This window comes from Gopherus flavomarginatus, chromosome 15 (assembly GCF_025201925.1).
Source record: "Gopherus flavomarginatus isolate rGopFla2 chromosome 15, rGopFla2.mat.asm, whole genome shotgun sequence".
Taxonomy (NCBI): Eukaryota; Metazoa; Chordata; order Testudines; family Testudinidae; genus Gopherus; species Gopherus flavomarginatus.
In genome coordinates, this window is record NC_066631.1 from 29,633,699 (window position 1) to 29,646,034 (window position 12,336).

Genomic DNA, 12,336 nt, shown 5'->3' on the forward strand with positions numbered 1-12,336 from the left:
ACAAAGAGAACAGAGACCTATGCAGCTTTACCCCTTCTCCCAAGGACACTCCATAAAAGCACCGTGTCCGGTTTACTGTTTGGTACAGACATGGGAGGTGCCCAGGTGTGCTCAGGATAACTGGAACAGGAGGAGGGCAGAGGATCCAAGCCCATTTACAGGCCTGTTTCAGAGTTGCCCACTGGGAGACCTGTCTTTGGTTTACCTTTACTTCCCATGCCCAGTGCCACCCCAACACAATTCCTGTATGTAGCCATCAAGCTCGGTGGAGTCTCAAACAGCCATGTGGCTCTTAAAAGGAGTTGTGGGGCTGCAGAAGCATCGCATAACCATTTCAGACACGGCTCCTATCCCTCAGTCTGCGAAGAAGCCAAGACACAATGCAGAGACTGCTTTGAGACTAGACGGTGCAGGAACGCAGGGACTTAGGACTGGAAGTGACCTCCTGGGTCATAAAGTCCAGTCCCTACTACAGCAGGGACACAATGCCATCCAAGACCTTATCAAGCGCCCTTTGAAAACTACTTAGGTTGTTTGCACCCAACTCCTCCTACTGGGAGGCTGATCCAAAACCTCCCTCCTCTGAACTTTCTGCTCATGTCCAGCCTAAATTTATTCATGGCCAGTTTATATCCATTTGCTCCTGTAACACCACAGTCCTTCAGCTTAAATAGACCATCCCCTTCCCTGGTGTTTACCACCTGATGTATTAATAGAGCGCAACAAGGTCCCCTCTCAGCCTTTGTTTTGCTGCACACTGAGCATGGGATGAGTTAAACTGTGGCAGTCTAACCCACATGAGCATGACCATGTTACTGTGCTAGCGGGTAGTGGGGTGTCCTTCTGGCCCCTCCAAGGCTGAGGTGCCCCACAATGACCCTAGCTCGCTCAATGCAGAGTGGAGCTACCTCCTAGAGCTGTCTTTAATGTTGTCAGACAAAACCAATTCTTTCAAGAGAGACCTTCAGACCAGATCAGAGGTCTGGATATGTATCCCCTAGACCTCAACGCATCATGGCTCTAACGTCATCCTCTGTGCAGGCAATCAGCGTCTGAAGGCACCCACGCATTGTCTCTCTTCAACCACATTCAGAATGTGATTGAAAACCCTGTAATTGTGAGCATTATGGAATGACTGGATAAACAAACTTACTGTATATTTGAAATTAAGACAGTGATTATCTGGATGTATTGTCCGAGTGTATTTGAGCAATAGCCAACATTCATAATGGGACTGGCTAGGTGTGAAACATTCTCCTTGACTTAGGACAAGACAACCTATCATCATGGATGATAAAAAGGAACAGGTGAAGTGTAATTAGATTAATTATCTACATTACAGGATTCGCTTTATGACTCTCCAAGTGACAAACACTACCAGTTGTCATGTCACAACAGTGTAAATTCTAGTTTTGAAGTTAGATGAGTTGTACCAAGAAAAAACTAACCATGTCCTCCTTGCCTTTACTGAGGATGCCTCAGTGTAACAGAGCAGAATCTGGCTCTAAAGCCACCTGACTTTCAGAGATGTTGAGCACCCATTACTTGGCCACTGAAGTCAACTGACCTGTTCCTGAAAAATCTTATGCAAAAACTCTAAGCATCTCAGTAGTCCCATTAACTTAATGAACTCACTTGTGGTTAAAGGTGAGAACACAAGTCTTTTCAGGATCCTGTGGGTGTATAGCATCTCTGAAAAAAATCAAATCACAAATACCCTGTGACCAGGACAGATACAAGAAACAAGATTCAGCAACCATGGCAACCCTAAAGACAGAATTACACACAGCAATTTGAGACCTTACCAAGGTATCATAGGCATTGAATCAAATGCATACAAGGGTTGGCAACTCCCTCTGTCTGCACTGAGGCTTGTCTTTACATATCTCATGGCAAAAAATGGCTTACAGGAATATACCCAGGAAAACATGAGTATCCTAGCATATCTCCATTGCTACAGTGATCAAATCCTCAACCCCAGACATCTTCCAAGATCCATGGGTCCTACACATGCTTATTACAACATGTGGCGTACCTCATCCAGTGCACTCACTGCCCCAATAACAACTAAGTGGCTGAAACCAGACAATCAGTACACTCTGAAATGAATGCACACAGGAAGATGATAGAAGACAAAAACAACCTATCACCTGTGAGTGAGCGAACACTTTTCACAAAGCGATCACTCTACAGCTGATCTCTCAGTCCTCATCCTCAAAGGAAACCTGCACAACACTTTCAAAAGATGAGCCGGGAACTTAAATTAATTACTCTGTTAGGCACTAAAAATCATGGACTGAACACACACACTGGATTTACGCTTTATTACAGCCATCTGTAACCCACTAACCTCCCCATTTTTTGTCCGCCACTCCACCTTGAATGGTCCCTTACAATATATGCTAACTATCTATGCTAAACAATCTGTTCCATCTTGTATTTAGCTGTGACAGAAGTTGGTTCAATAAAATATATGACCTCACCCACCTTGTCTCTCTAATATCCTGGGCCTAAGACAGCTACAACAACACTGCATACATGGGGCTGTCGTGTCATTCCAAAGAGGAGTCAGAGGTGCAGCAGCTAGCCCTTTGTGACAGGGGCTGTCAGAACCTTCAGCAATTATAGAAAGAGCCTGATGGTATGATCACACTGAGTCAACTGTCCTACCACAAATGAAAATTCTGGGACTTTCTGCAGCAAATTTATGAAAAGTTTCTGAAAAAGCCATAAATGTGTAATATCTGATAAATCCTGTGTCAGGGAAACTCACCCACACTGGCAGACAAATGGACTTTATGTTCCAACAGCTCTTCCTTTTTCTGACTTCTAGGATCCTATGAGGTCTTTTAAGTCAAGCACTACCAAACCCTATGCCCACCACATGTGACAGAACACTGCTGTCATGTCAGTCTCTCTCAGTCCAGGATCTCAAAGTTAAGACAAAAGTATCTCACTGCCACACCAATCAATGCCTGCATTTCCTGCAGCGAACGCAACCTGGGCTTTTGACTGCTTTTGCAACAAAAGAACAATGAAGCTGAACAACTCTGCCACCCTATGGGCACAAGGTAGAGTCTCAGTAAATCCCTCTACAGAAGGCACTTTATGAAGACAAACTTCTGTGCAGAGGGTTACAATCCATTTTTAAATTTGATTTCATAGGCCATGGTGCCACAAACTCCCCTCAATCCTCATCACAGCTCCCACTCATCACAGCAAGAGGGTTGGATAAAGATCAAGGGTAGCAACTAATTATTATGCCTCAGTCCTGCAAATATACATACAAGTAGCCTCATTATGCTCTGAGAGGTCGAGGAACCAGACCTTAGTTCGTAAAGTTACTGCTGTTCGCAGCATCACTCAGTGAAAAAAAATTACACAAACCCCTTTTAAGACTGGTATTAATCTCCCCTTTTGTTTCTTTGGCCGCTGGCGAGTCCAAATGCCTGACTTGTGCCTATATATCCAGAGGCCCTGAGTTGAATGAGACCATGCACACTTCTCAGAGCTGCTTCAGGCTGCCTTAGAGTTTGGTTACACTGGAGCTGGAAGGTGTGAATTCCAGCTCAAGGAGACATACCCACACTAGCTCTAATCAGGCTTATATACTAAAAACGGAAGTGTAGCCACGGTGGTGCGAGCGGTCGGAAGAGCTAGCTGACCCCAGTACGATCCTGTCCAGTACCCTAGGTACGTACTCAGAACGGTTAGCCTCTCCCGCCACTTGCCCACCACAGCTACATTTCTATTTTGGTGCAATCGCTTGATCAGAGCTAGCATGGGTGTGACTCCTTGAGCTGGAATTTACGCCTTCTAACTCCACCAATCCTAAACCTGAAATGGCTCTGACAAGGGTGCACCATCTCATTCAGTTCAGTGTGACGTTAGCTCTGAGACTTAATGAAGCGGCTTTATGGCTATATTTTTAAGTAATGCAGGTGATCAGTTGAACACATAATTAAAACTTCCAGATCCAGCACCGACATACCCTGAGGCAGCATTACATCAGGCTACATTCAGAAGGTTCTTTGTGACCATATTGGTTAGATACTTGATACTTTTTTGCAAATTAAATTTTGCATTCTGCAGAATCGCCATCTGTCATGACGACCAGATAATATACCAAGCAGGCTGAAACCAGTCGTTTGACACACCTTCATTAGAACTCTGCTGCCCTGTGTCTACGTGGACCACTTACTTATGCACCTATGGTTGCATGATCACTTTGCCTCTTTATAAAGAACAACAATAATCCGCACTTCTGCAGCAGCTTTCAGTAAAGGGACATTTTATAGACATGAATTAGTTCCCATGACCCTCCTGGTAGGTTACCTATTATTTGTTTTACAACAGGGTAAACAAAAGCATAGCAAGATCAAGGCATAGGTCCAGGGCCGTGGTAAATCAATGACAATCTTTCCATTGACTTCAGTGGGTGCTAAATATGGCCCCAAGTCACACAGTGCAGGGGCTCTCAACCTTTTTCTTTCTGAGGCCCCCACAGCATGCTATAAAAACTCCATGTCCACCTGTGCCACAACAACTGGCTTTCAGCAGATGCAGTAGATTAAAAGCCAGGGCCGGCGTTAGTGGGTAGGAAGCAGGGCAATTGCCCAGGGCCCCATGCCACCGGGGACCCCACGAAGCTAAGTTGCTCAGGCTTCGGCTTTCAGCCCCGGGCCGCAGGGCTTGGGCTTTCTGCCCTGGGCCCCAGCGAGCCTAATGCTGGCCCTGCTCTCTGGTCTATTTTGGCAGAACCCTGAAACCTGCTCCCAGAACCCTGGTTGCGAACCACTGACACAGTGAATAAGTGGCAGAGCTGGGAGTAGAACCAGGAGTCCTGAATTCTCCTTGAACTTCTAGACACCACTACCACTACAGAATGAGGATTGAGAAATAAAAATTAAAAATTGTAATCCGAATTTACAAACCAGAGAGTCCTGCTTAGCAAAATCAAATGCACAGTGCCTCTGATGTATAGTCAGTCTTGTTAGAGAGATTTGTAACTCAAGTCAAATCATTTTTGAGCCAAACAACAAAGGCTGTAAAGCAGCTGCTTGCCGCTTACCTCACCTGTTTATAGAGAAGACTTGGCTTTCTAACTTCACTTTATGCAGAATGAAAAGAGTCCATTCCTCAAAACCCCACCCACTGCCAAAATCAGAAAATTATACAGGTTCCAAATCAAAACAGGTTCTATCCCAGCCCCAAAACATAGCTATGCAGCTGCTGGAATCCACTGGTGTATCGGGTTGTAAAGGGAAATCAAACTTCCAATAGTGTGTAACAGAGATACACCAGGCAATATCCCATGCACTCAGTGTGCCTGAAGTTATAAAAAAAGCAATGACAAATGGCAAACAGAAAACAAAACCAACCAACTGCCTAAATGGACATTAAAACTGGGCCAAGGAGAAGAGAAAATTAAAAGAACAAGCCTGCTAAGATACTGCAGAGTTTCTAAGCCTTTCCCTTCAGACAGCTACATTTGGAGATTGTGGGGCATCAACTGATTCTGCACATGAAAGCCCTCTCCCATCTCCTCTAGGTTACTTACCTCAGCCCTCTCTTTGCTTCTATCTTTTGTTCCTTTCCTTCTCCCCTCCTTACTTGATAACAGCAACTTCTTATTTCCAACATGAAATGAATTCAATCCTTGACCGTTAAACAGTCAAAAGCGAAACAGACGACGGCTCCATTTCCACCATTTCTCCACCACCCTCCAAAAAGGGCATAGAAGACGCCCAAACCATTAGAGACAAGACACATTAAGATAATTAATAAGCATTGTGGATGAATTTTATAAACAATTTTCCACTTTTTTCCTGACAAGAAAATTAAACCTCATTTTAGTTTTTAAATGTTAAATGCCAAGATCAAAAATAAAATAAATGAGAGAGCTCAGTGATCAGGCCTCAGCTCACTACAGGCCCTCGGGTCTACACAGGAGCAAGAATCTGCCTGCCCAAAGCTCATTGTGGGATCAGGACTTAGGAAATCACATGGCAGAAGTTCAACAGTGCTGGAAACAATGTTTAGAACAGCATGAATTAAATGGTTCTGCTCACCTCAGGTTTAATTTGCGATCTTCATCACTGCCAACCTCCAGCTAAGGAGGGAAAAGAGGGATAGAGAACGTGTTATGCACTGGCTGTTTCCAGTTTATCATCAAAAATTCCTCACACTTTTTAAAACAATGATTTTTTTTCAATGTTTACAGAAACACAGTGCTATCCAGCCACATAAAATATCCCCACCCACCATTTCACCCGGTGCAGGATGTCACAGGGAGTTTAAAACCATTAAGTACCAGTCCTGCCAGCTGGAGGGCAGATCAGCTTGTGGATGGAGTGCATAGACATCACAAGGGATGTGCACACAGCCCTCCCATTGAAGTCAGAATGTTAGCAAAGAGCAGGGTGTAAGTAAAGCCTCCAGTGAATGGGGCAGAGTGTCAATACGGTGGATGTAATCAAAACTGTCCAACTTTGTTTCATAAACCTTATGCTGCTGATCTCTGGCAGGTGCCTATGCGTTTAGGCCAGGAAGAGCTGAGCCTATCCCTAGTTCAAAGCATGCAGCCTACTGATAAATATCATGTTCCAAAACGGCCATGGATTTGTTTTTCTAAATTTTTTGCAAGTATTTTCACCAACCAAGATAAGGTAGCCTGGCCATTAGAAGCAAGAGTAAAACCTAACACAGCTGGTGAGCCTCAGCACAAATGTGGCTTTTACACAAATCAGCAGAAGTTAATTTGGCCTTTAAACTTAAAAAAGCATAAGTGTCCTACTGGTTTTTATTAACATTTCTATCGCAGTAGTGCCAAAGGCCACAACCAGTTGGAGCGCCCTTCTGCTGTTCAATGTACAATGCTCTTAAATGATTTTTATGGACCTCAACTTTAAAAAAAGGGTTTTAACAACATTTTGAAGGTTAGAGGGTTTTTTAAATGTTCAGACTTCAGAAGGTCAGAGTTAATGATGCCAAAGAATGTGCTGCTTATAGCTAGTAGTTATGGGCCTTAATCTGTTATTGGACATTGAAATGATGATACACTAGCTCTATTACAGCTCTGCATAATCTGTATATCAGACCTATAGCTATTCAGTGGAAAGAAGATATTAAAAAGCAATGCAAGATTACTGTGACTGATGGAGCTTTGAAGAAAAATATATTTCCTCTATTTTTATAGTTTGTTTATTTTGTGCATTTACCACCACTTAGCATTGGGTCCTTATCCTGAAGTCAGACTCCTGCAGAAAAACCCCTGGAGCCATGTGGAGTCCCAGTGATTTCAAAAATTCCACTGAAATCACTGGACACAGGGTCCACCTGCCTGGATTCAGTTGCAGAGTTGGGGACTTGGTGAGCTCCCCCACTTGTCTGTGTCTGTTACACAGCAATGGGGGAACATACAAACATTTTTTAAAAATTGTGATTGTAAAAATATGTGTGAAATCACAAATATCACCAGGGGGAGTCACACTTGAAGCTACTTGACACTCACTTTTTCGAACGGACTAGATTTCAAGTTGACGTTTTTTAAAAACAAACAAAAATAGGCACAACAGAAGAATTAAGGGCTTGCCATTACAGAGGACAGAAACCTTCTTAACTGGCTTTAAAGCTTTGGACAGAACATTTATCCGAACTGACAAGGCTGGCAACTCGACTGTGTATTTGCTGGGTTATATAAAAATATAATTGTCTTGCATTGGACCCATCACTGGCAATGCCTTTTCAACCATCCACTCATCCCCCAGTATGTCCCAAGCATTCTGAGTGATGTCAAGCCATGGCTCTTCAGGTGATAGCATACTGAAGTCTGCATCACGGAAGGACAGATTGATCTTCAGGCCCTGATTCTGCACCGCGACCTGCCCAAGCAGACAGCTGAGCCTGTACAGCTTGCAATACAGGATTGGGACTTTGCTTACAGCAGCAAAGTTGCTGGAGATCTAATAGTTCAAGGGAGCTATTTGAATTTGTACAAAATTAGCGACTGTGCAAATTCATTTTCTTCTCAGAAAAAAATTCATAAGGGTTTCTGACATGCCATATTGACACTATGACAACTTCCCTGAAGACAACATTAGCATCCATTTTATAAATCCATACTGGTTTCTGGTGTTATGAAGAAGCAGGCTGTAAGAGCTCTTATACAGTACATAAACCACTGTTTAAATTTCCATGGGTGATTCATAGCTTCATGGAATTTTAGATCAGAAAGGACCATTAGGATGGAGAGCAGAGGGAGATATCCTACCTCAGCCTTTCTCTGGGTGCCAGTTAAAAAATCTTTGTTCCTGGCTCATCGAGATGCTTTTGAAAAGGAATTGCCCTCCCTTTGGAATACACTCTATTGCATCAAATGGCAGAGGTGAGCCAATACTGTGTGCCATGGAAGGAGACCCCTACTTCCTTGAAAAAAGGCTTTCTACCCCTACATGATATGATACTGAATAGACTATACAGAAAGATGACAAAGACAAGACAGACCCACCAAAAGCCTGATTCGTTCTCACATACACTAGATTAAAACCCGTGTAACCCCACTGATTTCAGTGGGATTACTCCTGATTTACAACTGCGTAAATGAGATGAGAATCAGGCTCTCTATTTCAGGGGTTCACAGGGCAATCAATCGTTTAGGTACAAAATTTAGGTTTTATATCTTTTTTTTTAAAAGAGTAAAGATTTTACAAACGTTTATGAATCTTCATGATTTTATAACATTTTCAGTGAAACATGACGGGCGAGGTAATATCTTTTATTGCACCATCTTCTGTTGGTGAAAGACGTTTTTGAGCTTACACAGAGCTCTTCTTCAGGTCTTCTTCTGACAGGAAGAAGAGCTCTGTGCAGCTTGAAAGCTGTTTCTCTCACCAGCAGAAGTTGGTCCAATAAAAGGTATTACCTCACCCACCTCGGCTCTCTAACATCCTTGGACCCATACAGCTACAACACTGCATTCAGCACTTTTCAGTGAACACAGCTAGAAAACAAACCGTGTCTCTGTGGCTTGATAAACCCAAACCCAAACCCACAACCTGGAGCTAGGGCAGCGCCACCAGGGAATTAAAGGCTGAGTCCAAGGTTCACAGTTCGGAATGAACAAAGTAAACAAAGAGCATCCCTGAGCTGGGGACAGTCAGTGAGATTTTTACCAGCCACTCCCCACCACCTCCCATACGGGTTAGTGACAGGGATTTGACAGGTGAGACATAGGACTGTTAACCTGATAGGAGAAGGGACACAGGGGGAAGTATATGGGAGTGAGGCCCAAGCGAGTGGGATGCTGCGTAAAGGGAGGGCATGGGGGTGTAGGGAAGGACACAGGAGAGCGAGGAGTTAGGGTAGGCAAACACAGGGCCTGTCTTTGGGGTTTATAAGGCAGGGGAAGGATACAGGAGTGTATAGGGCAGGAGAAGAGGAACAGGGAAGAGGAGATAAGAGAAATGGGGGCATATGGGGGTGGGAATAAGGCAGAGGAGTATAATAAGGTGTGGGGCCTGGTGCAGAGGAAGGAGGTATAGTGCAGTGAATGGGGCAGAGAAGGTACAGCAGGTGTGGGCCATATAGAGGCAGGGGACAGAGTGGGGCAGAGTTGTACAGCAGGTGTATGGGCCAGAGGGATATAGCGGAGTATGGGCTCTGTAGAGGCAAGGCTATATAGCAAGATGTATGGGGTGGTGAGCAGGGGGTATAGTGGGGGGCGGGGGCCAGGGGCACAGTGGGGTTATAGCGGGATGTTGTGGGGGCAGGGGGCATGGTGGGGGTATAGCAGGGGGTGGGGGGCAGGGGACATGGCAGGGGTATTGCTAGGTTTGGGGGGAAGGGGTGCAGATTGGGGGTATTGCGGGGGTGTACAGCGGGGGGTATTGCGGGGTGTGGGTGGCAGGGGGACATGGGGCATATTGCGGGGGCCAGGGGGCGGGGTGTACAGGGGGTATGGCAGGGTGTGGGGGGCAGATTGGGGGTATAGCAGGGTATACAGCAGGGGGTATTGCAGGGCGTGGGGGGCAGAGGGACATGGGGGGTATTTTGGGGGGTAGGGGGTGTACAGGGGGTATGACGGGGCATGGGTGGCAGGGGGACATGGGGGTATGGTGGGGGATGGGGGGCAGATTGGGGGTATGGCAGGGTGTACAGTGGGGGGTATTGCGGGGTGTGAGGGGCGGGGGGACATGAGGGGTATGGCGGGGTGTGGGGGGAAGGGGGCAGATTGGGGGTATGGTGGGGTGTACAGCAAGGGGGTATGGCGGGGTGTGGGGGGCAGAGGGTGTACAGGGGGTATGGCGGGGTGTGGGGGCAAGGGGGGCAGATTGGGGGTATGGCGGGCTGTACAGCGGGGGGGTATTGAGGGGTGAGGGGGTAGGGGGTATGGCGGGGTGTGGGAGGAAGGGGGCAGATTGGGGGTATGGCGGGGTGTGGGGGAGGAGGGACATGGGGGTATGGCAGGGTGTAGGGGGCAGATTGGGGGTATGGTGGGGTGTACAGGGGGTATGGGGGCAGGGGGGCAGATTAGGAGTATGGTGGGGTGTGGGTGGACATGGGTATGGCAGGATGGGGGGGCAGGTTGAGGGTTTGGAAGGGTGTGGGGGGCGGAGGAACGGGCGGTATGGCGGGGTGTACAGGGGGTATGGCGGGGTGTGGGGGTGGTGGGACATAGGGGCATAGCGGGGTGTGGGGGACAGGGGGGCATATTGGGAGTGGGGGGGCAGGGGGACATGGGGGGTCTGGCGGGGTGTGGGGGGCAGGGGGCAGATGGGGGGTATGGCAGGGTGTACAGCGGGGGGCATGGCAGGGTGTGGGGGGGCGGGGTGTACAGGAGGTATGGCAGGGTGTGGTGGGAGGGAGGGCAGATTGGGGGTGTGGGGGGACATGAGGGTATGGCGGGGTATGCAGCGGGGGGGTATGACGGGGACGGGGCAGATTGGGGGTATACTGGGGTGTGGGTGGCAGGGGGGTATAGGGGGTATGGCGGGGTGTACAGCAGGGGGGTATGGGTGGCCGGGGGACATGGGGGTATGGCGGAGTGTGGGGGGCAGGGGGTGTACAGATGGTATGGCAGGGTGTGGGGGGCGGGGGGACATGGGGGATACGGCGGGGTGTGGGGGGCAGGGGGCAGATTGGGGGTACAGCGGGGTGTACAGCGGGGGGGTATAGCGGGGTGTGGGAGGCAGGGAGACATGGGGGTATTGTGGGGGCGGTGGGACATGGGGGTCTGGCGGGATGTGGGGGCGGGGGGACATGGGGGTATAGCGGGGGACATGGCGGGGTGTGGGGGGCATGGGGGGTGTGGTGGGTTGTGGGGGGCAGGGGGCAGATTGGGGGCATAGCAGGGTGTACAGCAGGGGGGCATGGTGGGGTGTGGGGGCAGGCGGTGTACGGGGGGGGGCGGGGGGACATGGGGGCAGGGCGGGGGCGGGACCGGGGGACATGGGGGTATAGTGGGGGCGGGGGGCAGGGGGCAGATTGGGGGCATGGCGGGGTGTACAGCAGGGGGTGTACAGGGGGTCTGGCGGGGGCAGGGGGTGTACGGGGGGGGCGGGGGGACATGGGGGCATGACGGGTCCGCCCCCCTTTGCCCGCAGCCCGGGGCCTGGCGCGGCCTCCCCCTGGGCCCGGCCCGAGGCCTCCCGCCCGCCCGGCTCACCTCGCTGGCGCTGGCCGAGGAGGCGGCGCTGGGGGTCGGCGAGCGCTGCAGGGTGACCAGGGCCATGGCTGGGCCGCGGGGCTGCCGGCTCCGGGCGGGGCGCGGGGCCCGGCTACAGCGACGGCGGCTCCCGGCCTCCGGCCGCCTCCCTCAGCCGCTGCTGCGCAGCCTCCGGCCCGGGGAGGGGCGAACGGCCCGCGGGGCCGGGGGAGGGGACGGGAGAGTGGGGGGCAGGCTGAGGGCGGGGGGCTGGAGGCAGCGTGGGGAGGGGGCGCGGGCTGAGGGCGGAGTAGGGGCTGGGGTGCGGGTAACGGGCAGCGGGGGGCTGGAAGCAGGGAGGGGCAGCACAGGGCTGGGGTGCAGGCAGGGAGTGGGGCGCGGGCTGTGGGTGGGGAGGGGGCAGCAGGGGAGGTGGGGTGCAGGCCACGGGTGGGGAAGGGGCAGCAGGGGAGGTGGGGTGCAGGGTGGGGAGGGGGCAGCAGGAGAGGTGGGGTGCAGGGTGGGGAGGGGGCAGCAGGAGAGGTGGGGTGCAGGCCATGGGTGGGGAGGGGGCAGCAGGGGAGGTGGGGCACAGGCTGCTGGTGGGGAGGGGGCAGCAGGGCATGTGGGGTGCAGGGTGGGGAGGGGGCAGCAGGAGAGGTGGGGTGCAGGCCGTGGGTGGGGAAGGGGCA

General features: G+C 50.0%; 1 protein-coding gene across 2 annotated transcripts in view; it reads right to left on the bottom strand.

The window, feature by feature from the left end:
• SSH1 (slingshot protein phosphatase 1) overlaps positions 1-11,759 on the bottom strand; it is a 52,355-nt gene extending 40,596 nt beyond the window's left edge. For both annotated transcript variants that reach the window (XM_050924199.1, XM_050924198.1), the window contains exons 1-2: positions 11,666-11,759; positions 6,072-6,112 (exon numbers count right to left, since the gene is read on the bottom strand). In XM_050924199.1, the coding sequence (XP_050780156.1) occupies positions 6,072-6,112; positions 11,666-11,731 (107 nt within the window). In that variant the 5' untranslated portion in view covers positions 11,732-11,759. The remainder of the gene's footprint in view (positions 1-6,071; positions 6,113-11,665) is intronic.
• Positions 11,760-12,336: the final 577 nt, after the last annotated feature.